Source organism: Perna viridis, chromosome 1 (genome assembly GCF_037379345.1).
Source record: "Perna viridis isolate PV_CMFRI_1.1 ecotype Kerala chromosome 1, ASM3737934v1, whole genome shotgun sequence".
In the NCBI taxonomy this organism is placed as follows: domain Eukaryota; kingdom Metazoa; phylum Mollusca; class Bivalvia; order Mytilida; family Mytilidae; genus Perna; species Perna viridis.
The window spans coordinates 1,313,363-1,339,113 of NC_142445.1; the positions used below are offsets into that span (position 1 = coordinate 1,313,363).

General features: G+C 32.3%; 2 protein-coding genes across 15 annotated transcripts in view; one reads left to right on the plus strand and one right to left on the minus strand.

Annotated features, from left to right (window-relative positions):
* The window catches only part of LOC148626787 (tubulin tyrosine ligase 3-like), a 71,421-nt gene that overhangs the window by 12,849 nt on the left and 32,821 nt on the right, over positions 1 to 25,751 (plus strand). Inside the window, exons 1-8 of one of the 14 annotated variants that reach the window (XM_088591051.1) lie at positions 15,484 to 16,218; positions 16,814 to 16,909; positions 19,716 to 19,869; positions 20,422 to 20,439; positions 21,976 to 21,999; positions 22,809 to 22,916; positions 24,382 to 24,411; positions 25,354 to 25,505. In XM_088591051.1, the coding sequence (XP_088447177.1) occupies positions 15,748 to 16,218; positions 16,814 to 16,909; positions 19,716 to 19,869; positions 20,422 to 20,439; positions 21,976 to 21,999; positions 22,809 to 22,916; positions 24,382 to 24,411; positions 25,354 to 25,505 (1,053 nt within the window). In that variant the 5' untranslated portion in view covers positions 15,484 to 15,747. Of the gene's footprint in view, positions 1 to 15,483; positions 16,219 to 16,248; positions 16,466 to 16,813; positions 16,910 to 19,715; positions 19,870 to 20,421; positions 20,440 to 21,975; positions 22,000 to 22,808; positions 22,917 to 24,381; positions 24,412 to 25,353; positions 25,506 to 25,751 lie in introns of those variants that run through there. The other 13 variants (XM_088590503.1, XM_088591137.1, XM_088591398.1 and 10 more) reach the window with 13 other exon arrangements.
* LOC148626788 (uncharacterized) lies at positions 1,816 to 14,042 on the minus strand. The gene is made up of 2 exons (XM_088591752.1): positions 13,932 to 14,042; positions 1,816 to 5,403 (listed from the first exon to the last, which is right to left on the minus strand). The coding sequence occupies exons 1-2, from the start codon at positions 14,013 to 14,015 to the stop codon at positions 4,573 to 4,575; spliced, it is 915 nt and encodes a 304-aa protein (XP_088447878.1). The 5' UTR covers positions 14,016 to 14,042; the 3' UTR covers positions 1,816 to 4,572.

A 25,751-nucleotide genomic window follows, 5' to 3' on the forward strand; every position in this document is an offset into this window, starting at 1 on the left:
TTTTTCTAATCCTTGGTGTGTGAAAGTTCAAGTAATTTATCAGTAATTTAGTGCTTATTGTTAAAAAATCCAATAGCCATGAAAACATACTGAAAAAAATATTACTGAGTTTTAGTACAAATCAGGGGTGCGTTTCCAAAACTAACTGCCAAATACTATATTTTATGAAATATCAGGCACTTCGACACTAGCACAGGATGAAAGCATGCATGGAAGAGATGGGAAAAGGTAAAAATAATAACACCCTTTTCGATTCACTTTCTCTAAATATTAACTCTGTAAGTTAAAGTGTGAAATAATGTATTTAGAAAATCAGCCAGCTGATGCCGAGGAGAGAACCTAATACGGCAGGGGCCTGAAACGTTCCGGATACCATTCTTCATTTTAATTACACCTGTTTACTATTACATATATATCTGTCTACATATAAATGTATATTGCACCCTAAAGTCCAGTTTGAGTCGGCCGTTGATCAAATCAAAGCCTCCGCATTCAAGCTACTCGGAGTCCACTGAGGCGTTTCTTCTTATAACAGATGCATGCGAATATTGAAGTGGCTCATTGTTTTAAGGGCTCGAGTCCGTTGTTTGTTGGGTGAACTGAGGAACTTCTGTCAGAATCGTAAACATGTATCAAAATCATCCATGTACTAGTATGTTGTCAAGGCGTAATACGATAATATCTAGCATTGCCTACAAAATGTAATCCACACTTGAAAAAATTATATTCATAACTTATATTTTATTTTCATATTTTTGTGAAATATTTGATACCACTGACTCTAAAGATATTTTAAAGGTAGACTGGCGCATTTAGTAGTCTTTTGGTGCAATTCAACTACGGGGGAAAATAAGTTTGGCCAAAGTAAACTATATTTTTTTCTCCAACTGGCGCAAAAGGGCGCTGCCGGCAGTAAGACCGTTATATGCCCAGCGTTCACTGTGTGCATCTGTGATATTGCTAATAACACCTTTCAAGATCGGTGGCGTATACAGAGCTTATTTTAATTGTTGACGTGTTTTTACTGACGTTAAATAAAATGTACCTTTACCTGTGAAACAGTTTCATTTGTATTTGACAATAAAAAGCGTGGCGGAGAGCTGCATGATACAACCGCGGCCGTCGAACTCTGTTCTATCAAGTGCGAACACAATACTATTATTTTTTACCCCGGACTTGACTTTATGAGCATCTCGGTCGGTGTTTCCAGAAAAGCAGAGGACGCTTACCCTACCGGTGCACCTGGTCCATGCTCCCTGTTTTTAGTGGAGTCCGAGTTGCTCATTTACTTTTGTTACTTTGTATGTATGATTTTAGTTACTTTATGTTCTTTGTTGTGTATGTCTGTTTTCCATGTCTGGTCTTGGTCCCTGGATTACATTCTTTTGATTACCGCTATAACCTTGGTTCCCTTGATTACTCTTTTGACAGACTTACAGTTCAAACACAACAACTGATTTGGACACAATATAGCACAAAATTTGAAATTCCATCAAAAATTTTAGAAAATGGACCAAATTTAAACTAGAGGCTCTAGAGAGTCCGAATCGCTCACTTGGTCCAAAATAGTCTTTATATTGTACTATTGTTACAAGAATCATTTAATCAATACAGTACATCTTAGTTATCTACCCAGTTTTCATATTATACAATAAATATCGAATTTTCATCTTTTTCTCTTCAATGGCAATAGCCCCAACACTGAGCAACATATCTTGATGAAAATTTCAGCTAACATGTAGGTCGGACTCACCATGCTGATCAATTCCCCCTAGAAAATTAGGATTAACCCTTCGGTTTTCAAGATATTTCAACAAGTAGTCAACTTTTATTATATAATGATACTATAGTGGTGGCCATGTTTTCGAAAGAAAAAATTGCTAAGGATATCCTAATAATCGGAACAACTCGGCCATTTCCGCTACACTAAAAAATAACCTCGGATGAAGAAGGGAGAGTTCTATCCACCAGGTGGCGCTAAAAAGTTTAGTAGGATATCACTAGAAATGAAGAACAACTCTTTTAAGAATTTTGGCACAAAACGAGGAGCTAAGAAACAAAAGGCTCCCAGTGGCCTGAATCGCTCACCTGGTTCAAATTTTGCCTTTCAAGGGCAATAACTTTAACAAGGAATTGTCCGACAATTCTGACTCCATGGAGACTTTGGTAGAACCTATCATAAAGATCGTTTCATCAACTGAAAGTTTCATTCTATCTATTATAGTTTTCATGTCCAATTCAATAGAAATACTGTTAGCAAGTTCACAAAGAGAATACTCCCCACTTCAAATGGACTCATTTGTAAAACCTTTAAATTTGGATTTACATGTGTCTTCTTTTGGAGTCATCCATCATTAAATATATTCCTTCATGCACATCTACATATGATACTCAAACCTTCTTATAAAATAATACCAAAATTCCTTGAGAAATTTAGGAGTGGCTGTGCTTTCGAGGTTTGAACATGTAAAGCCATTACATGTAATATGAATTATCTCCCTTTGGAGTCCTCAGACAGTGATTGTGTTCCTCCATGCACATCTTCATATGATGCAAAGCTCTCCCATACAATTACATAAAAATACCTTGATTGGTGAAGGAGCAGTTGAAAGGATTTGATATGTAAAACCCTTGATTTGGATTATCTCCTTTTGGAGTCCTCTGACAGTAATTATGTTCCTTCCTGCACATCTACATGATACCCTACCTCCCTATTATACTTCATCAAAATCCCTTGCACAGTTTAGGAGGTGTTGCACTTGCAATGTTATAACATGTAAAACCAATAGTTTGGATTATCTCCCTTTGGAGTCCTCTGACAGTAATTATGTTCCTTCCTGCACATCTACATGATACCCTACCTCCCTATTATACTTCATCAAAATCCCTTGCACAGTTTAGGAGGTGTTGCACTTGCAATGTTATAACATGTAAAACCAATAGTTTGGATTATCTCCCTTTGGAGTCCTCCAACAGTAATCATATTCCTTCATGCACATCTACATATGATACCAAACTTCCCTATGAAACTTCATCAAAATCCCTTAAGGGGTTAAAGAGGAGTTGTAACATGTAAAACCCATATACATGTAGACTTCTGTTAATATATTTAGATGAAAATAAAGGTTGTTTGTGTATAATCATTTTAAGACCTCTAGATATTCTACTTCCATGTTTAAACCCTATATTTTTTACCATTTATCACAAACAGTAAATAGACACCCCTATATTACAGTATATAAACAAAAAACATGACATGTCAAAATATGAATGACAAATAAAAACATAAACACACACACATGTACTTTTGGTCTATGATTTTTAAAGCATGCAGTAACACAAGGAATAACAAGCAGTCAAGACACAGAATGTATAAGTAATATTCAATTGTAACCTCTAATTGATAAATAAAACATCACCAAGTGCAGCATGATATGACTGCAACAAGTTGAAATCTGTACACTTTGGAAAGTGTGGACACTATATAAAATTTTGACACATTTAAACATAGGGACTTGTAGTTTCTTATGGACACAAAAACTTATCACATTGTACCCAATTATCTCATAAACAGTTTACAACAGAGTAAATTTGCTAACATACTTCTTAAAACTCTTGTAAATAGAAACAGTTCGATAAAAAAAATCATAAAAATTGAATGAATTTTTTTTAGAAATACTGTCTTTCAAAAAATTTGGCCCCTTTGACCCCTTGTTACTCAAAAACAGAGAAATATTACAATACTGATTGAAAATACAGGCATGGATTTCCACATGGAATCCAACAGAGATTTTTTTTTTTCAAATTTGGACTAGAAATAAAAAGTTGATTTTAAGGGTGTCACCTTTTTTGTCCCCTTTAGACTAAAAATGCTTAATGCTATTCCAGATAAATTGCACATTCTTAAAACAAAATTTTGTAAGAAGCAAATAAAAAAGACTTGTCAAAATTGAATATAAAATAAACCTTTTACATCAATTCTAAATAAACATTAATTTACCCTTTATTGCAGAATGGCAGGGGCCAGTGACCCAATTTTTAATAACAAGCTTCCTGTAGCTGCAAGTAACAAAATATAGAACAGCAACATAACACAACCACAATTTTTTGTGGTAATCTATAAACTAAAATAAATTAACGAGAAAAGAAACAGACATGATAATAGATACTAGAATACATTGTACATGTACACAGAGTATGTAAATCTGTGCCTTTCAAACATGTAACTACTGGAGTAACAATAAATATAAATAAATATATATCTATAGAAAATATTGACATATTAAGTCATCAAGTCAAAATACTAAGTTGTTTTAATGTATGGGTCAACACATTCATACTATTAGAAAAAAAAAACATACAATAATTTCTGAATTCTGAAAGAACAGCAAAAGAATTGAATCTAATACAACAATAAAGCAATGGTTGGGATTAGATGGGACCCTATGTGTTTTACCACATTCCTGCTGAAAATGTACCATTAAGGTCAGAAACTTTTACAAAGAATGTGAAAGTATGAAAATCATTAAAAAGAGCCGATTCTCAAGAATTTAATGCCCATCACTGATTACATTACAGTGTTGACCAGGGAGTTACTTCATGATAAAGTTTTAGTTTGATCACATGTACAATATACATAAAGATATAAATAATTGGAGCACCAACAAAAGCCACTCCAAAAACCATGCCAATTGTTTTACCTGGACTATCCCAGTCCAACAGATTGGGATAAATAGCTTTATGGTTCCCAGCTGCATAGAAAATAGCAGAGAAGACCAGATAAATCAATCCATAAACAATAAGATAAACAGCATGTAACAACCTTATAGGTATGCAGTGAATCAGTAAATCTACGATGACTATCACAGAGTTGATTCCATGAAGTTGTAGATTGATCATATCAATGCCCTTGGATGGGTGCATCTGTGGCCAAAGAAATGCAAAAAACATCACAGTTACAAGTATAGATGCTGATGATGCAATGCTATAAATAATGTATGTCAACTTGAAATACCATGGAAGTGTGTACAATGATGTAATAGGATCTTCATCATTTTCAATTGTTCTGTCTTCATCCCAAAAACTTGGAGTTGTGCACAGTTCATTGAATAATGCCCGATGTCCCTCTGCATGAGGTCTTGACAAACAATGAAACATTCTAAACTTGCTGACATAGTGGAATAAAGCAAATATTCCATGGAGATTCAAATATAAACAGAGCATGAAATATGTCCAGTTAGTTAGATAAACTGAAAAGTGATAGAAAACAAATGTTGTGCTTGAATTATTAGTTCCGTTGTGACGATAGTTCTCCATCCTTATACCAGTTTCAATGAACCAGTAATCAGTATATGCAGCCAGGGCTAGACGATAAGTTATATACAGTAAGGGGGGTAATCGCCACTGAAAAAAAATTAAAAATTCAAGTTAAACATTCTTTTTTTTTTAATAGTACATATTTGCTGAGAAAAAAATAAACCTAGTAAGAATACATGTACATGTACCTTATAACACAATAGTGGGTAGATAAAATTTGAGGTTAAGGTCATTATATATGACAATTACTTAGACCATGAAAAAGGGATAACAAGATAATTCTTTCGTACATGTACATGCAGAATAGGTATATTATTAGGTTTATGCCTCATTTAAAACATCAAAATGTCAAGTAGCTTTGTAAAAAAATAATGCAAGGGGTGATTCATTACCAATTTGGTATCTGGTAAATCCAGATGTTCATTTCTCTTGGATTCAGGGGTTTCATTATTTTTTTGCAATGCAGGTACTTTTGGTTTTGTAGGAGGTACTTTTCATCATTTTGTTTAATAAAAATGTATGAAATTTAAAAATTCTGGAGGTACCTTTCAGTAGTTTAGAAGGGTAAAAGTACCTGGTACTGCCTCTTAATGAAAGGCCTGGGAATACTGTACAACATGATATAATTCTAGACTGGTAATAGTAAAACATGATGCCAACATTTTAGCAAGAATTTTTCCAATACATTCTTATAGAAGAATTAACCTAAAATAAGCTGTAAACATCTTCAAAACAAAACTATCACAGGCAGTTAAAGCCAAAATATGTTAATGAAAGGCTTTAACCAAATGGTTCAAGTTATGTCAGCCATACTACCACTGTTAAATTGGTGATAATACTGCTGTTACATTGGCTATACTATCACTGTTACATTGGCCAGACTACCTCTGTAACACTGGCCCTACTACCACTGTAACATTGGCCATACTACCATGGAAACATAGGCCATACTACCGCTATATAAGTACCACTGTTACATTGGCCATACTACCACTGAAACACAACTGCTGTTACATTGGCCATACTACCACCATTACAATGGCCATACTATCTCTGTTACATTGGTCATACTACAGTGGTTACATTGGCCATACTACCACTGTTACATTGGCTATACTATGGCTGTTACATTGGCCACACTACCACTGTTTACTGGCCACATTACTGCTGTTAAATTGGCCGTAGTACCACTGTATCATTGGCCCTGCTACCACTGTTACATTGGCCAAACTACCACTATTACATTGGCCATGCTACCACTGTTACATTGTCCATACTATCACTGTAACAGGCCATACTACATGTACCACAATTATATTGGCCATCTTATGGACAGTATGTTGTCCTTGATTAATACTGCCTTACTTTATTTACTCATTTTAGTGATTAGAAGCTCACTGGACATATTCCTTGGGTTCTATTGTTGCCTTAATTAGCTCACTGGACATATTACTTAGGTTCTATTGCTACTTTGATCAGAAGCTCACTGGACATATTACTTAGGTTCTGTTGTTACCTTGATTAGAAGCTCACTGGACATATTACTTAGGTTCTATTGTTACCATGATTAGAAGCTCACTGCACATATTACTTAGGTTCTATTGCTACTTTGATCAGAAGCTCACTGCACATATTACTTAGGTTCTGTTGTTACCTTGATTAGAAGCTCACTGGACATATTACTTAGGTTCTATTGTTACCATGATTAGAAGCTCACTGGACATATTACTTAGGTTCTATTGTTACCATGATTAGAAGCTCACTGGACATATTACTTAGGTTCTATTGTTACCTTGATTAGAACCTCACTGGACATATTACTTAGGTTCTATTGTTACCATGATTAGAAGCTCACTGCACATATTACTTAGGTTCTATTGTTACCTTGATTAGAAGCTCACTGCACATATTACTTAGGTTCTATTGTTACCTTGATTAGAAGCTCACTGGACATATCATATAGGTTCTATTGCTACTTTGATCAGAAGCTCACTGGACATATTACTTAGGTTCTGTTGTTACCTTGATTAGAAGCTCACTGGACATATTACTTAGATTCTATTGTTACCTTGATTAGAAGATCACTGGACATATTACTTAGGTTCTATTGTTACCTTGATCAGAAGCTCACTGCACATATTACTTAGATTCTATTGTTACTTCGAATAGAAGCTCACTTCACATATCACATAGGTTCTATTGTTACCTTGATTAGAACCTCACTGAACATATTACTTAGGTTCTATTGTTACCTTGATCAGAAGCTCACTGGACATATTATGTAGGTTCTGTTAATAGTCAGGTAAACTGATAACAATTCTGGACATATTGGTATCTTTTTATTACTCAAACACCATAATACTATGGTACAGAGAACAAATTCAATACAATTTTCATAATAGATTCAAAATATGCATAAGAAGTCGATTAGTGCATTTATTGGAAGGAATAATCTTGAGTCACATTCATGATGAATTTCTATATACCTAAATTTAGAGAACTACCCTAGAGACAACATCTTTGTAATTTGTCACAAAAGTTTAAATAAATTTTTGAGAACAGAAGGTGATGAGCTACTCATCAAAGCTTTAAATCTGATAACATTTGGTCTTTTAACAAATTTTTTTGCAAGAAGGATTTTTCTGTCACTATCAGACAATGTGCACTTAAACAAATAATGGAACACATCCCTAATATTCCCGAATTACACAAATGACATTTTTTATTTTCTCTACTTATATTTTGCCAATCCCACTTTCAATGAGAAGGTTATTATTCAAGGTTCTAAATCTACAAAGAGTAATAATATTTTTGTCATCTAAAATTCTGAAATAATTTTCAATTTTAAAATCTTCTTCATACAATCTATAATTTAGAGATTTAGGTGAGTTTTTCACTTCTGAGTTCCATGACTGTTGAAATTGGTCTAAAAACCTTTGCTTAGTTGTCAAAAATATCCAAGATGCATTATGTTTTTGTTGTTCGTTCCAAACAAAAGACAAACCACACTCATCCAGTATTGATTTAACCTTTTTTACCCAGAATATTTTATCGCCACATTTTTTTAGAGCAAGGTTAAATAAAATTGCAGGTAGCTTTTCAGATTTTCCAGTAACTACTTTAAGCCAAAAGTTAATGATCCTCAGTTTAATTTTTATTTCCAAAGGATATCTGCCCAGTTTCCCGTAAACCATAAAATTCCAGGTTGACTTTTTGACATGCATTAGGGTCTTACAAAATTTTAGATGTACCCATTCTATAATAGTATTATTTTAAATGCCCAAAACTTTGCAAAGAGAATAGGTTGTATAGCACGGTCAAATAAATCTAAATGGCATTCCAGAGATAATTTGTGTAATCTGTATATACGTAGAACATCGTACATGGCTCCATTTGCCTTTTCTAGGTTTGCCTTTTTAGCTTTTGAAAAGCTACCTGTTCTTGACAACAATATTCCTAAATAATTGAAACTATCAACTGTATCAAGAGATGTATCATTGTACTTACAACTTAAGTTTTTTTGACATTTTGAAAAAACAACAACTTTTCTTTTGCTAACATTAATTTTAAGTTTCCACAATGTGCAATAGTCATAAAGTGCATGAAGTTGTTTCTATAAATCGTATTCTGATTCTGATAGTAACACTGTGTCGCCAGCATATAATATAATGAAAAAAAAAAAAATGAGAGTTCAGTTTCAATTTCTTCTGTTAGGAGTTTCAGTCCATGGATGTTTCTATTCTAGAAAAAGTCTTCTAAATCATTGACATATATTGAAAAGAGTATAGGTGACAAGTTTTCTCCTTGTCTGACACCTATGTTACAAGGAAAGAAATCTGAATATTCTTTCCCATTAAATACTCTAGACTTTATATTATTGTACATATTAACATTTACAATAAAAATTTTACCATTTATTGTACTATGAATGAGTTTTTACCACAACCAATGCAGCCAAACACTATGGAAGGCCTTAGCAAAGTCAATAAAGGCACAAAATATTTTCTTTTTCTTCTCTTTCAGTAGTTCTTTTAATAAATGAAACGTAAAAATGCTATAGATCGTAGAGTACCCTTTTCTGAAACCAAACTGGTTTTCTTTCAGAAGTAAAGAATTTTCAAGAAAGTCGTTCAGCCCAGTATTCAGTATTGCAGTGAATAATTTACCAAAACAGCTCAAAATTGTGATCGACATATAGTTATTTGGGTAATTTTTATCACCCTTATTCTTGTAAAAGGGAATAATATTGCCGTTTTACAGTGCATACAATTTGTTAAGAGAAGACAGTCTTCAATATGATAATCAATATGAATTTACCTTAGAAGCACTAAAAAGCCTGATTTCAGTCCAACAGGGATTAGGTTTTCTGGGTTTACCAAAAATGGGTGAATAGCTCCAAATGAGGAAAAAAATCTGCAATACAGATTATGCTAGTTTCATATCTGTATTAAAAATAAAATGATTTGCAGGGCACAGCTTGAAACAATCATAAAGGTTGAAACCTGAACAGTTGGAGCAAGTATGGATACACCATTCAAGCTTGATATACTTTGAATTTTGATTGCAATTTGACATTAGATAGGTAGGAAAAGAATTTGACCAGAGTGAAAGATACGCCTTTTAGGCTACTAATTCTTAAGGCCATAACAATATATTGTTATAGCCACAAGGAAGGCATTCCTTGTTCTTTTAATATTTTCATTTAATTAATAACCTCATTCTACTTTCAGTATTTTATTATCATAACCTCAAAGTGGTTACATTCAGATTAAAGCTTACAAAATATTTCATCGGAGAAAGTTTTAAAACACAAGTAATGAGATTTATGAGTAATTTGGGTTATTTTTTTTTAAATTAAGGAATTTTATGTGTTCAGAGATGAGTGACCCAAGCTATATGCAGCTTCAGTAGAATCGTCATGTTTTGCTCATTTTTCCACTATCTTCAAAAGTCAGGATTTCATTGGCTACTTTCATTTTGTCAGCATGCTTGCAAGACTGGAAGTTCTGTTTTTAGATTTTTTGATAATCTTTATTTTTATTAAGAAACAGAAATGTTTCACATCTCAGTTAAAGTCAAATAGTCTTAGAATTATTTATCTGATAGTTTTAATTGGTAAAGTCAATTCGCTTTTTACTATTTTTAAGGAACTCATTTACAATCAGTGTTTATGTACATGTACTTACCGCCCTTAGCAATATTGTGATGAGGTCACACTAGACTTGCTACCAGTCCCTCTCATTATATTAAAGAATATTTGAGAAAGTTTATTGATTGCATATATACCTCTGATAGCAAATTTACTAATTATTGCAGGAGAGAAATTAGTGGTGTTATCAGAGAGATTAATTACATAGATTTTCTGTGTCATATATGTATAATGAAGAAGGACTTGTAGCAAGTCTAAGGTCACACATAAGTTATTAGTTACCTTTATTCAAAGTATTATGCCAGAAACTTTAAACAAAGGTTCCTTCATACTTGTAATAGTTTTGGTATAAAGATGGCTAGGATATGCTCTTTTTGAGTATTTTGAAATGTTGGCCAGGTATGTATATTTCTGCCAGCATTTAAAGAGTGGGAAGCTCAAGCATCATGTCATATCCCATCAGTCAGTACTCCTGTCAACTTACAATCTGAACTTAATGAAGTCCAAAGCCATGTCAAGAAATTTACAAATGTTGTTTGAAAACGGATTTTAAGCTGACTAAAAAGTTGTAAATAAGCCATTCGAACATATAGTACAATAACTAATAACTACAATGTACGTGCTGTCGCATATAAGCAGTACATGTAATTATTTTAAGATACCTCTACAATACAAACAGAAACTGCGACTACTTATTTTTTAAATTCAAATTTAGCTAGTTCTACATTAAGATCCTAAAACCATCCATACTGTTTACATACAGAATTGTACAAATCTAAAATGTACTTTATACATGTACAATTTAATATCGAAGCAGCATATCATCACTGTTATAAAATGAAGAGCCTTGACAAAAGATGGACCACATGCCCATCTATGAGTCATGACATATATCTGTTTACAGTTACCCAACCGACCCTAAGCCATTTTATCAGCAAACTGAAAGAAAAAAAATAAGAATCTGTAATTACCGTATTAAAGCATAAGTATAACTTATTCCAGCGTTTGACTGGCTACCCAGTCATAAACAAAAAGTCAGCTGGCAAAGGCCATAAAGACCATCACTGAAACTAAGTAAATGTTGTCATATGGAAAGCAAGTCTGTTATTACAGCAGTTCCTAATAGACTTATAATAAACCCAGATGTATAGGAACAGTACCATGGGGAAGCTGAAAACAAAATTTTACTCCAACGGCAACACTATTAATTTGGATGAAGTAAATGTTAAAACCTGTGCCAGAAAAAGAAAAAAAAAACGTAACGAAAATGCTGACCTACAGAACCAATTTTTTTTAGAATGTAACCGTAAACTGACAATGTCAGACATATTATTTTTATGGTCTATAAAATGGTTCCAGTCACAACCACCAAAATTAACCCCAACCCTCCTTGTGGTATATTTCGAAGAGATTCATTTCTATTTTCTCAAGTTATCTTTCAGAAATCAGAAATTGCTTGTTTTTGACCCTTATTAGATTCTTACTTCTTAACTGCCTCAAGTCATACATTCCAAAATCTTTTTAAACTGCATTTGTATTGATGGGTATTTAGCTATAGACTGTTGTTTAAATATTTTTAAGCATGTTCACTGTTAACATATGGCCACATTTATATAAATCAATTCAATTTTAGTGAAATTCTAAATAATAGCTAGGTTTGATTGATTATCCAGTTTTATGTTTAAACTGTGAAAACAAGTCTTTTATTATTTGACGATTGACTAGCAAGTTCCGATTCAAAGTAACAATATAACCCTGTTGTCACAAGATCAGTCAAACAATACAATTAATCTGTGTCAGATTCTGAAAACTGGACATCACAAAGTTATGATTCTATTACCCATCATTGAGTTGTTGATTGTTATGATATTGATTAATTGATTATGATTACACATCCTTTGGCAAATATTTCAGGGAGAGAATGGTTGAACATTCAAACAGACCCTGTTTTGCTCTAAGACAGACACAAAGAGCCAGATCTTTGTGCCAGCTCACAGAAGCATCAGTCCTTAGGCAGGCATGCCACCTCACTCTGACACATTTTCAGTCTCTGAACCAACCAGTCTGACCAACTTTTTTTTAACATCCCCGTTTGGTCATCCAGTCATCACTACTTAAATAGTGAGTGCTTCAGAAAAGCATTGACAACCAATTTAAAAGACTCAGCCTCATAACCTACCATGCCCAAGATGAGCATGCTACCCCGAGACTATGTACATGTTATCTGTGTATATTTTAATAAATATAATTATAGGGAGCACCGCAAAGCTGTGTGAGCTCTACAGTTATTATGTGTACTTTCTAAATTTCCCTTAAGGTTCCCCAATATACTAACCAAAAAAATCATGTCCCAGAAGTAACAAAAAGTGACTGTCATTACAGAGAATATTCATCATTTCTTTCAATCAAACAAATAAAAAAATGTAGGTTAAGGAGTAATCAAGGGAACCAAAGTAATAGATTATGTTATAGGTTATAGATTAAGATCATGTTTCAGTAAAAATAAATTCATCTTTTCTTTTCATTTTTTTTTACTTATTTAAAGAAGTGAATGTGATGTTTTTAAAAACTTTGGGAAACAAATGGATGTACATATGTGTATTTCCACTGTTGCTATTGTCAAGTACTTAACCCGCCTTGGAAAAAAATATAACTCCGATTGTATTATCCAAATCAAAGCATAGCTTTTCTAAGATAGGAAAGGCAATCATTTTTATGTTTGGAATTTGCAGTTATCGTCTGAACTTTGTTTACATCACATGATAAGTGTAAAATATTCCCAACATCCGTGGAGAACTGTAATATTTCCGTTATCTATACAGATTGATCTGACCGGCCAAAACTGAAATGGATGTTGCTAGAGATGCCCTTAAGGGATACAAAAATGTAATGCTATACAGTTATCGACCATTTTGAAAGCGAGGGGAAAGGGGGGTATGTGGTTGAAATTTTGGGAAAACAATTGTTCAATTTATTCATTTATTGAAAAAAAAAAGCTCCCCAATTAATTTACAAAACAGATTTTCAAATGGAAATATTGACTTTGGCAGTCTTTGCTTGCTGCCTAAATATAAATAAAAATATTGCACTTACAAAGCAAACATTTTCATCCAGGCCAACTACCCCACCTTTTTGTAATGTCCTTCATTATTTTTACCGGTGTCAAACAGACGGTACATGTATGGTACAGCTAACAGTACTCGCTGATTGAGGCATTGCCTACTCCATATTAAATATACCAATATCGGAACTCTTCAGCCTTTCTCGTTACACAAAAGAAAAACGTTATTTATTAGTGTAGTGGAAATGGATGAGTACTTCAGATTGATGAGTATCCTTATGTTATATCCTCTGTCCATTTGTCATTCTGACTACAGATGTGTTATAAATATTGGACAAAAAAAAGTCAACAAATAAATTTGACCTTTAACTGCATTTAAATTTAAGATATGCATCTGAACTGTACCTGTGAATAAACGAATCTGCCTGGGTGGACATCCCCGAAGCCTAATTTTTTCCAAGCAAATTCTGACCGAAAACTTGTTGCCATTTCCTTGATTACTTCCCTTTATTCGTTGTTATGGTCTAAAATGTGTAACCTGTAACCGTACTCGTACCAACTGTCCCCCCCCCCCGTACCTAAACACTATTTTGCCAATTTCTTCATTATTACTCGATATTTCCTTCTGAAAGTTTGTACACATTTACAAAATGACATAGTAGTTAGGCTAGAATTAATCTTACTTGTGATTTGGTTTTGGTTGGCAAAAATTCGATTGAGTGGCATGGGGCATCAACTTAGTCTGCATTGTTTTTATTATAGTGCTTTTTATGTGCTTGATTACTTGCATGTTATTTATAATTTGTTTGTCATGTTGATTTCAGTTAATATGAATGTCTTGTGTTTTATTCATGTCGATTTTAAAAGCTCTACAGAGCTTATGTTTATTGTTTGATATCTATCGACTTTAAATAAAGTTTACTTGTTGTACTTTAAATCATCATAACTTTTTCAACTTTTAAAATAACTGAAAAATTCTTTTGGTTCCTTTTACTGCCAATAAAACTCTTATGTAATAAAATGAAATATTTTTTGCACAAATTGAATTTTAACGGTTTAAAAGCAGATAAGTGGTTTAAATTTAAAAAAGGAAAAAAATTAAAACAAAAGAAGAACAAAAAAAACAAAACAAAAAAAAAACAAACAAACAAACAAACAAATAAAAAACAAAACAAAAACAAAAACAAAAACAAAAACAAAAACAAAAACAAAAACAAAAACAAACAAACAAACAAACAAAAACCAAAACACAAAATTGTAACGAAGAAAAGAATTAATCTTTGATCAAGTACTATTAGTTCAATGTCTTTCTGACACAGTTGTTAAAGAGTAATTAAGGGAACCAAAGTTCTAGCTGAAATCAAAAGAAAGCAATTCAGGGACAAGGAGCAGGCATGGAAAACAGACATACACAACAAAGAACATTAAGTAATTTATACATACAAAGTAACAAAAGCAAATGAACAACTCGGACTCTACTAAAAACTGTAAGCATGGACCAGGTGCACCGGTAGGGTAAGCGTCCTTTGCTTTCTAGAAAGAAAAGCAGAATTTATTTATTTTTATTCTTTATTTATCTATAAATTTATTATTATATTGACACTGAGAATGAAATGGGGTGTCTTCCTTTTGATGTTTACATAAACAAGCTAATTCAAAACTGAAAATTATTCTGCCGTACGATATAACACAGTGAAATATCTGTTACTGTCAGATTATCTGGTACGGGTTACACAAAATACTGTGTTAGAATTTTTCACAAATATCTCCCGTTTTATGTTTTTTGTAACATTTTTACGGTTTTATGTAGAAGAATGACTCTCTTTCCTTAGCTACGCCAAACACTTTCGACAATCGATTTATTCAACTCCTGGAAAATTCCGGTTCTGAATTTCCGGTTTGGGTTCGAATATGGGCTACACAAAATATTGACACCCGTATTTGTTTGCCGAAGAAATAATAATAATAATAATTTTGGCGTCTAGTTGAAATATCAAGAATAAAACATCACAAAAAAATATTATGTTTTGAAAAAGTATGCAGCTATAAATTCAAAGATTGTTCATAAACAATAATGTAAAAGGTGTTTTGAGAGTATTCTGTTTCACACGAAAACAAACATGGCGGCCCCATAGTTACCAGCTAATCTAACCCGTATTCAGCTTGTTTGTATTGAAAACAATAGTGAAATGAAGATCAGGTATTGCTACAACATGATCAGATGGGGAAGCGAAAAAAGATAAATGATGAGACAAGTACATTCAAACCGAAGATAAGCAGTGCAAGCAGGAAAATCGCAGCAAGGCGATTAGAAAGTCTGAATACAGGAGGGTTACCACATTTTATGCTCCACACTAAAAACTCTTACAGAGAACCACTTGCCCCCATTCCTGTCAACCAGTCATTGGTATCTACAGATGTCCAAAGGGACTTAATTGTAGCTAATGACAAGGGTAGCGATTTTTCTCTTGCAAGTAAATCTGACAAAAGTTTCAAGGACAAACTTGATTCAGTTTCAAATCCAGATACCCACAGATCACACAATATGTCAGGAAAAAATGATGGTGTATTAGATGATAACATTTTTACATTTAAACCAAAGGTCAGCTCTGCTAGTGCCAAAATTGTTGAAAATCTTGGTACTGACTTTATGGCCAGACAACAACAACACATTGAAAGACAAAGAAGAAATGTGAGTTTTAGTATTTCAATGATATATATTTAAAGAAGATAGTGAAAGTTGCTGTTCAATTTAATTGAATTGAGAACCTTTCCTTCACCAGGGTAACAATGTGTTGGAAGTGTGACATCACAAGTCAAATGACAAGGAAATGATCAGCATTGCGGTGGAAATCACTTACTTCTCAGCAACTAATTAACAGTGCCTTAAAAGTATTTTTTCAGGGACTGAAAAGATAGAAATAGTATGCTGAAAATAAGTAAGGCACAATAGGACAGTGATTTTACTACTTGACACTTAGAGAGCCAATTTGTACATGTACATGTAAAATAAATCTGCAATATTTAAGCAGCCAGGCAGTAAAGTTTAGATTTTTTTCAATTACCGAAATAGGGGAAATGTCTTATTGAGCTTTATATTCAAATATATTAAAGATGTATCTGTCAAGTTTACTTTTTACCTCTGTGTGTTAATTTAAGAATGATTTTGAAAGTTCTGTCAGCAAAGCTATAACTTTCTTCTTACAATAAACAAATCACATTCAAATTTTTGATTGTATTCTTTCTTCTTTTACAGTACACTTATATCATTTTACTTTTAATTTCAGCTAGAACAAGCCAATTCAATACCAGTTTCATACAACTCAGGACGGCTCTCCCCAGTAAACAAATCTATTGTTAGAAAATCTAAAAAGAATAAAGAGGTTTGTTCCTTATATTCATGTAGTTGTTAGAAATTTATTAATGTTGACACAATTGGCCTTGAACTGACATTTTTCATCCCAGTGGGGTTGTTGTCTCTTTGACATATTCACCAAATCCATTCTTGTCATATATGAGTACATATACATGTACTTTATATAATGAATACTCTGGAATCCCCCAAATGATCTAACCACTTTCTATTTCAGTCTTTTGGAAGTTAAATTGAAAATTAGTTATTATCAAGTGCATGTATAACTCACACACTCCAATACACAAAAGGATATATTTCTTAATACCAGTTTCTGTCCCGGTTATGAAGTGAAACTTTTAGTTTATGTGTTAAAAAGATTAGTTTGCATATTGTTATGTTGAAAAGATGACTTAACACTGAAAAATTGATATATGAGCAACTAAAACATGTACACTATATCGGTATGTCAAAATGACATCACAGAGTATTGTTTTTATTTAATTGGCTTTTTGATCAAAATACTTTATGTCACTGGTTCATGTCAGGAACTTCACTACACAAAAATATAGTCCAAATGTAATTCCTTTTGTATTGCTCAATACCTCTTTTATAACCAATTGAAATGTTTCAGGCATTTATTCAGCTCAATAATATCCTATCGTTACTGCAAATAAAATCAAAATCTACTGGTGTTTTCAAATCAACTGAAGATTTGAGGGACTCCTTTTTGGTCTTTTAGAATGTTTTTTTTTGCATTTAGTTCTTGCATTATTGTGTCGAGAACATCAGTTGTGTTAAGCATGTTCCATTAAACACACTTATCAGTGGAAAACTTAATCTTATCATTTGTATTTTATGATTAATAAACAGGAAGTGAAGAGCAGAGAATTTAACCAAGTTAACCTGGCAGGAAAATTCAAATTGATATGAGTTTCTAGTTTTGGATCAAGGGAATTATCTTCTTAAGCTGTAATTGGTTTTATTGAGTATAATTATTGTGTGGGATAAATAAATTGTACTCAATTAAATTAGTTTTTGAATGTAAATGCAAATAAACTTTTGGACATGTTTTAAAAGTTTGGGAAAAGGGTGAAACGGAACAATATTTGTAAATGTGTGTGAAGTTGGATACAACTATTGACTACATCTTATACTTCCAAAATCATTAGTAAAGATTTACATTTTGTTTATACACATTAGGAAATAAATAGTTCTAAATAATATGGGAAATACTTATGTGTAATAACAGTTTTATTTTACATCATGTAATCTTTTGAAATTTGTTCATTTTACAATTGCCCTGTGCAGGTCTGGGTGTCAAAAGAATAGGCCTGCAGCAGAGCTAAGCTTGTCGTAAAAGGAGACTAAATAGTCCTAAGAAACCTAGTCTGGGGCTAGGCACTCTGCCCACTGAGCAACTGGGTTGTGTGCCCCAAATGGTGGATTGTGGTACCCCTGGCGTGTTACATGCTGGGGTTGTCAGGCTATTATACAAGAAACCTGACCGCAAATCATAGTGGTGCACCATGTCTATCAGTGTTAGAAACTTAATTTTTGGTCAACTTAGACCCATCATAATTTTACATAGACAGCACTGTAGATTTCAAAGAAAACTGAGCCAAATTCATCATAAGATCTGCTTGATTTTACATAGACTTGGTCCGTAGGTCTACTGCTAATTTCTTTCACTGGTGTTGGGAAAGATGCCACATTCCTCGCACGTTAAAGAACCCTGCTGTGGTATTCAATAGGAGTGGGAACCTTTGCGCTCCGCCACAGGAGGCTAAATTGCCCGACCATACCCATCCCTCCCTTTTTCTTGTGGCAATCAAAATATTGTCCTTGTGTCCCATCCCTTTTCACGTTTCATTGTCATCATTTCATGTTCATCACCTGCATATAGCTGAAATATTGCTGCTCGGGCTTTACACCCCAATAATCAATCAATCATTCTACAATTTTCACCACAAGGCTGAAAAATCTCCAGTGCTATTGAGATATTTACAAGTGCTTTTTCAATCAGAACATACATGTATGAGCCACATATTGCAACAAACTAAATATTTTGTCAATAAGCTTTTATGGTCAGTTGATATTAAAGTCGTTGTTGCATGTGGCCAAAATCTCATGCAAAGAAAAGTGTAATGAATTAAAGTGTTTTATCGGAATTTGGCAAAAGTACAATTTGTCTCCATTTTGCATGAAGATTTCAATATTATACATTGGTATATTCCATAAACAAAAGTTATGTTGAAGAAGTAAGCACACAACTTACCAAATATGATGCAAAATCCATACTAATTTGAATAAGGTTTTTTTGTGGTCTTAATGTGATATAAGTTGATCATACCCCTTTATAAAACTTTGCAATATACATTTTGTTCTTGGATTATATAGAGTGGGAGATATATCTGTTTGTTCATCCACAAGTTTTCTCTGCAACATTTGTATATAAATGTAATATGATGGGATTTGATTTAAGATTGAAAAGACATCAAATTGCTGTTTATAGACATTGTTTATATTTTGACTCTGTGGGGAGTTGGGGGATTATTTTCACTCGTTGGGTGGTTGGATTCACAGTTTTCCTAGTTTGTCTGCTATATTAACATTCAGTGGTTAAAAACAAAATTATTCATGTTGCCTGACATGAAAATTCAAAACATATTCATGTAGTCTATGTGAATCTTGCAAATTTATGAAACCAAGAATTTGTTGGGCATGCCATTACTGATAATTTTCTCAGTTGTTTTAACATTTACTGAAGTGCTGATTTTTTGCCATGTCAGTTATGTCACATTAAGAATCAATTTAAATCATGATTGTGTTTACAGAATGAAGACAATGAAAATTTAAACTCAACATCAGAGACAAGTATAGATAATGATGGTGAAAAAGTAAAAGAAGAAGAGTCAGGTGACAGCATGCCTTTTGTGTTGAATCGTACTAAAACTACTGTTTCCTCTAACTTACAACGCCTTCTTAATGGTGAGTTGTCCCCTTTACTAACCACACTTCTAACAATATACTTAAATATTATGCAGAGTAATGGTTGTGATATAAAAGTTCAGATATTGGAAAAAATATGGAAACCTGGAGACAATGTTTTCTATGTACATATAGGTATCTGAATTGAACAGATTTTCTAGAATGTTTGAAGGTTACTACATCATGTATACTGTCTTGATTTGGAAAGATTAAAGTCTTATTTGACTTGTGTGATAAATATAAGTACTGAAGTAATTTGGGTACTTCATTGTATGTATGATATCATTTAATGTAAAAAGTTTTTATTTCCATGGATTATTTTTACTTTTATTTTAAAAAACAATCTATAAATTAGTTGCAGAAGAGTATGTTACTCTTACTAACTTACCCCTACAGTAAGTTAAAAGTGCATGTTGACATGTTCATAGTTTTCTTTATTGTTCATTTAAAACTACCGGTAATATCCGTCGATATAAGTTTTCCATGGTGTTATATTTGATAGTTTGACTTAGGATTAAATTGAATTATTTGTTTTATTATATAAACATTTAGTGCCCTGTAACATCAATGGTATGTGTCATAATGATATTCCATGATTTTGTTGTTGCAAATTATGCTACACTAACAAAAAAATCATCTGATACTTTGTTTATTTTTACTAAAACCTTTTGCATATCGAGCATTATACAGTTTTAGACTTTAATTAAATTGAACACAAACATAGGAGTTGTTCTAGCATGTTTTCATGGCATTTTATTACAGGGAACTGTAGTACTGAATTGACTATATATATTGTGTAAAGATGTGTCTTATTAAGGTTTTAAATTGAACACTACCATATACATTTTGGATATTGACATCAGTGAAGTTTGTTTAAACAGATTTACTTGAAATTTTTTATTCTATTTTGAGCCTTTATGGAACTTGAAGATATGCAGAAAGATTATATTTATTTCAGTATTTTACAGTAGAAACAGTGGGAAACAGTTTGATAAACACTAGTAGTGACTAATTTCTCCTATTATACAATGACATTTATATATTTATAAGATTTTAGAATTTAACATTAGCTTTTCTTCTTCATGTATTTAAGTTATTGTTAAATCTTGATAACCCCAGCTACCCCAGTAGGTACTAGGCTATTTAACACTTTATAGACACTATTCAAGTTCTTAAACAAGTATCAGGGATCTTCTCTAGGATAAAGTATCAGGGATCTTCTCTAGGATAAAATGTCAGTTAATTCTAGTAATAAAAGCATGTTGGCTCAGAGTTAATTAATAAAAATTCATGAATCAGTGGGGTGTTTTGGGGTGTGTCAAATGGGGTTTAATGCCAGTATTTGGATAAACAATTTTGCCCTAAGAAATGAGACACATTTGAGGGGTCATTGATACATTCATTTCAAACTTTTAACCAAATGATAATTCACTCTCAGTTTCAGGCTAATCGTGTGCTGTGGAGTATTCACCCAAAGTTTAGAGAGTTCTACTCTTTATCATGTTTCTTTCTGTCAGAAGAATAAACACCAACTAAACTATGACTTTTTTGTTGAAAAAGGAACTGATCATATTCTTTTATTATACCAATATACATGATAGAGTTATTGCCCTTTGATATGGCAAATTTGTCAAAATGTTTGTTTTCCTGAACTCAGGTTTTTCTTATTGGATATGTCATATGGCAACTTGAAATGGTCACATATCTATTAAACAGTGTTGAATTCAGATTGGTTGGATACTAATTCTTTTATCCTAAACAATATCAGAAACAATAGTATCCTGAACTACACAAATGCATCAGTCAGACATATTGCTTTACATTCACTTTGTAGTAATGAGCTGATGTTTTAGTTTTCTCTTAATCTAAAGTCCAAGTTTTAGACAGCCTCTAGGAACACTTTGTTTTGCCAGAAAAAAAAATTCTTAGTATTGCTCGTTGCAATATATTTTATTTTTAAATCTGGTATCATATATTCATGATAGAAAGTTGTTCTAAGATTTATCCTTTTTATCACAGAACAGATATTCTAAATGAGTTTGGTTAAAAGATGAATGCCTGAAAGCTTTGATTTTAAACAATAACTATTTTGGTATTATGTTTTAGCCAGGTCAATCAGCCTTAACAATAGTAAGCATTTTATTGGAAGTGGTTATAGTGTTCACAATCATTAAGCACATGGTTTCTTGACATGTAGAAGAAATTATATTGTTCTATTTTTCTTATTCAAGTTTGCATTAAGGCCAAAATAATGTATATGTGTTTCCTCTTGTTAGACCGTGTTACTGTTATTGGTGCAATTCCTAAGCTTTCAATCAGAACAAATTCATCATTTTTTTAAAGGAGATTTTAAGTGCCTTTTTTCTGTCTAGAATCAGTTACCTTTAAATACATTCTGTGAAAACGTAAATGTTCTACTTGATAACTGTAGGAAATCTACATGTTTTATTTTGGCCATAGTTTGTTATAAAAGGGTAAAACACATAGAATGCTTTACCAAATTTCAAATATCAATCATGTATGTAAATGGCTAAATGTATACCAGGTATATCTGACATACATCCATGTAATATGTCACCATGACAGATATTCTTTGTATAGTATTTATTGTTAAAATGTTATTTCTTGTTTTGAAATAATGGTACAAGTATAAGTATGATTTATATAATGTAAAAAAATTAAATAATTGGACTTTAATAGCATTCCGTGTTATAAATATTATTAAACATCAGTATGTCAGTTTATAGCAGACTGAAATGTTAGGCATTTTTAACTTATAGAAGTGTTATCTTCATTATTTTCTTAAAAAAACAAACTTTTTGACAATTCTGTTGTACTTAGAAATTTGAGTGGTATTCTGTGCAGCAACATATTAGTGAAATTGTACTAAAGGTAAATTTTTAAAAACTAAAAGAATATATGAATTTTTTAATGGATAGGTCCATATGCTAATGGCAATCCAGACATGGTCTTAAAAAGACAGCATCTAAAATTAAAACAGCATCAGATGAAGTCAAAGTCTGGAGGCGAGGACTTAGATTCTGCTGGTTAGTATTGCTATAAAGAAACCAGACTTATTTAAATTGGAACATCAATATGATTATCTTATTTTTTCAAATAAAAACCACCTATGCTAAAGTTATTTACAACTTCCTGCTAAAGTATGCGTAGCATATCATGGAATTAGTATATAATAGGGTTTGACACTTATTATTTAGAGAAACTAGTCCACAGAGCTAGCAGTAAAAAAGTAACTGTATTTTATAATCTATATAACTTGGTATGATGATGCAGCAAGAGTATTTGGGAAAGCTGTTAGGCTATCGCCAAGGAAGCTTTCCCACTATTTTGGCTAGCAGGCTAGTATTTGGGTAATTTAGAAAGCCATTGGGCTATTGCCATGGAAGCTTTCATACTATCTTCTGGCAGGCTAGTAGTAGTGTATATCTACTAGAACATTGTACTAAATATTCTGTTAAATACAATTACCAAATTAATTTTTGCTATTTTGGCAGTGTATAGATAAGGTTGAATAAAAAGGACCTGGGTCTTGGGTGTTGATTACCGTAATATTTTAAAACACTATGAGCAACTTATAGTATGATGTTAACTTGGACTCAGTGGGTGAATGGTATATTGGAATCATCCTGTCTTCTCATTAATCATTCCATTTCATCTGAATTTTATCACAATTATCTCAACTCCTACTTGATATATTGATTTCAAGTTTGGCATGAGGGTTTATATAAAAGGGGCATATGTTGCAAGTGATTTTGGTTGTCGTCAGATATCAACTTCCTGTACAAGTAGAGTAATACATGCCTCCTCATGTTCTGACACAAATAAAAAATATATGTTCACTTGACAGAATCCATGAAAATTTGCAGCAATGAAAATTGATATGTTTACAGTAAATGGTTATGTTCGTTACCTATTTCTCACCATTACCCTGATTAAGTTAAATGTAACAATTATTTAGAATTGTGATGTATTTCTCACCATTACCCTGATTAATTTAAATGTAACCATTATTTAGAATTGTGACCTATTTCTCACCATTACCCTGATTAATTTAAATGTAACAATTATTTAGAATTGTGACCTATTTCTCACCATTACCCTGATTAATTTAAATGTAACCATTATTTATGATTGTTATCTGTTTCTCAACATTACCCTGATTAATGTAAAAATGTAACCATTATTTAGACTTGTTACCTATTTATTTCTCACCATTACCATGATTAATTTAAATGTAACCATTATTTAGACTTGTGACTTATTTCTCACCATTACCATGATTAATTTAAATGTAACCATTATTTAGACTTGTGACTTATTTCTCACCATTACCATGATTAATTTAAATGTAACCATTATTTAGACTTGTGACCTATTTCTCACCATTACTCTGGTAAAGTTAAATGTAACCATTATTTAGATTTGTTACCTATTTCTCACTATAACCTTGCAGATCCATAATATCATTACTGATATGTTTTGTGTTTACAGAGAGAATAACGCCCAAGATAAGATTTCTAAGTAAGATTGCATTGCTTAGTGTGTTTCCTCACATGTTATTGTGCATGTTTGCTCTAGTAATATGTATTGTACTGTTAGACAAGGGATAAATGTATGCTTCACAGATAGACAAGCCACAAGGAATATTTTGTATGGGTCACTGTTAGCCAAGGGATACTTATGTGGGTTACTTATAGCCAAGGGATATTTGTATTGTTCACTAATAGACAAAGGATATTTTATGGTTCACTGATAGACAAGGAATATTTTCATGGTTCACTGATAAGCAAGGGATATTTGTACAGTTCCTTCTTTACATTTGCATTGTCTGTTTTTTTGTGTGTTTTTTTGGGGGGGAGGGATTTGTCAAGTGAACTACAAATCGAAATCAGTGCACATATACCCTCTTTGTACAAGTGCTCCAAAGATGCATGAATGTATTTGAAAAAGAATGTTTTAAAATTTGTTGATGTTTTTCGACTTTGGCTACAGGTACCCAAAAGTTATTAATGCAGTAGAATTACTGTTAATGTTATCAAAGTAAGTTTATATAAAGCAATTATTTTGGTAACTCATATTTAACAAGTCTTTGGTCAGAGTTATTGTGATGGTAGTGAACATTTTTTCATTACAAATATTCTTTATGTTATATGAATGTTTCAAAAGTACTTTCTTTTTTGCATGATGAGTGTGTATGTGTTTATGTTTTGGTAGATAGGTGGGCAACTTATAGCTGTGCATGGTCACTTGAAATTATTTTCTTACTTTTATATACTTTGTTTTTAAGCATCTGTATTTTGTGTAGCCAATGAATCATTACATACCGGGTATGTTACAAAGTTTTATCATAATTTCATCAATATTCCTGATATATGTTAAATGATTTTAATGCTTTAAGTGTCAACAGTATATAATGTACTACATGTACGTGTATATATTAAGATGTTTTTCCTATCACTGTAGATCTTGATGCTGATGTATCTGGTTCCCTATCCCGGAGTAAAACAATGCCAACTCTTAGTAGACCTAAAATATCAAAGAAATTGCCTTCACATGTGGATGGTAATGCTGAACGACTTCGTCATGCTAAAGAAGTTGCTGAAAAAGCTATGAAGGTAGAAATTTTGTAATATTAAATTGCATTTATAAACTGTTCTCTAATTATTATAAACATGTCTGTCAGTTTTTGACATTTTTTTTTTAACTTTAAAAGTAATTAAGTAAAACAGTGATTTTCTATACATGTAGAAGTCCTTTCACCGATATTCATAGATTTGTGATTAAACTATGTAAACTAATCAGGATTTTATTTTTTAAGTCTAAATTTGCTTCATATTCCTTAAAAGTACAGCAAATGAAAG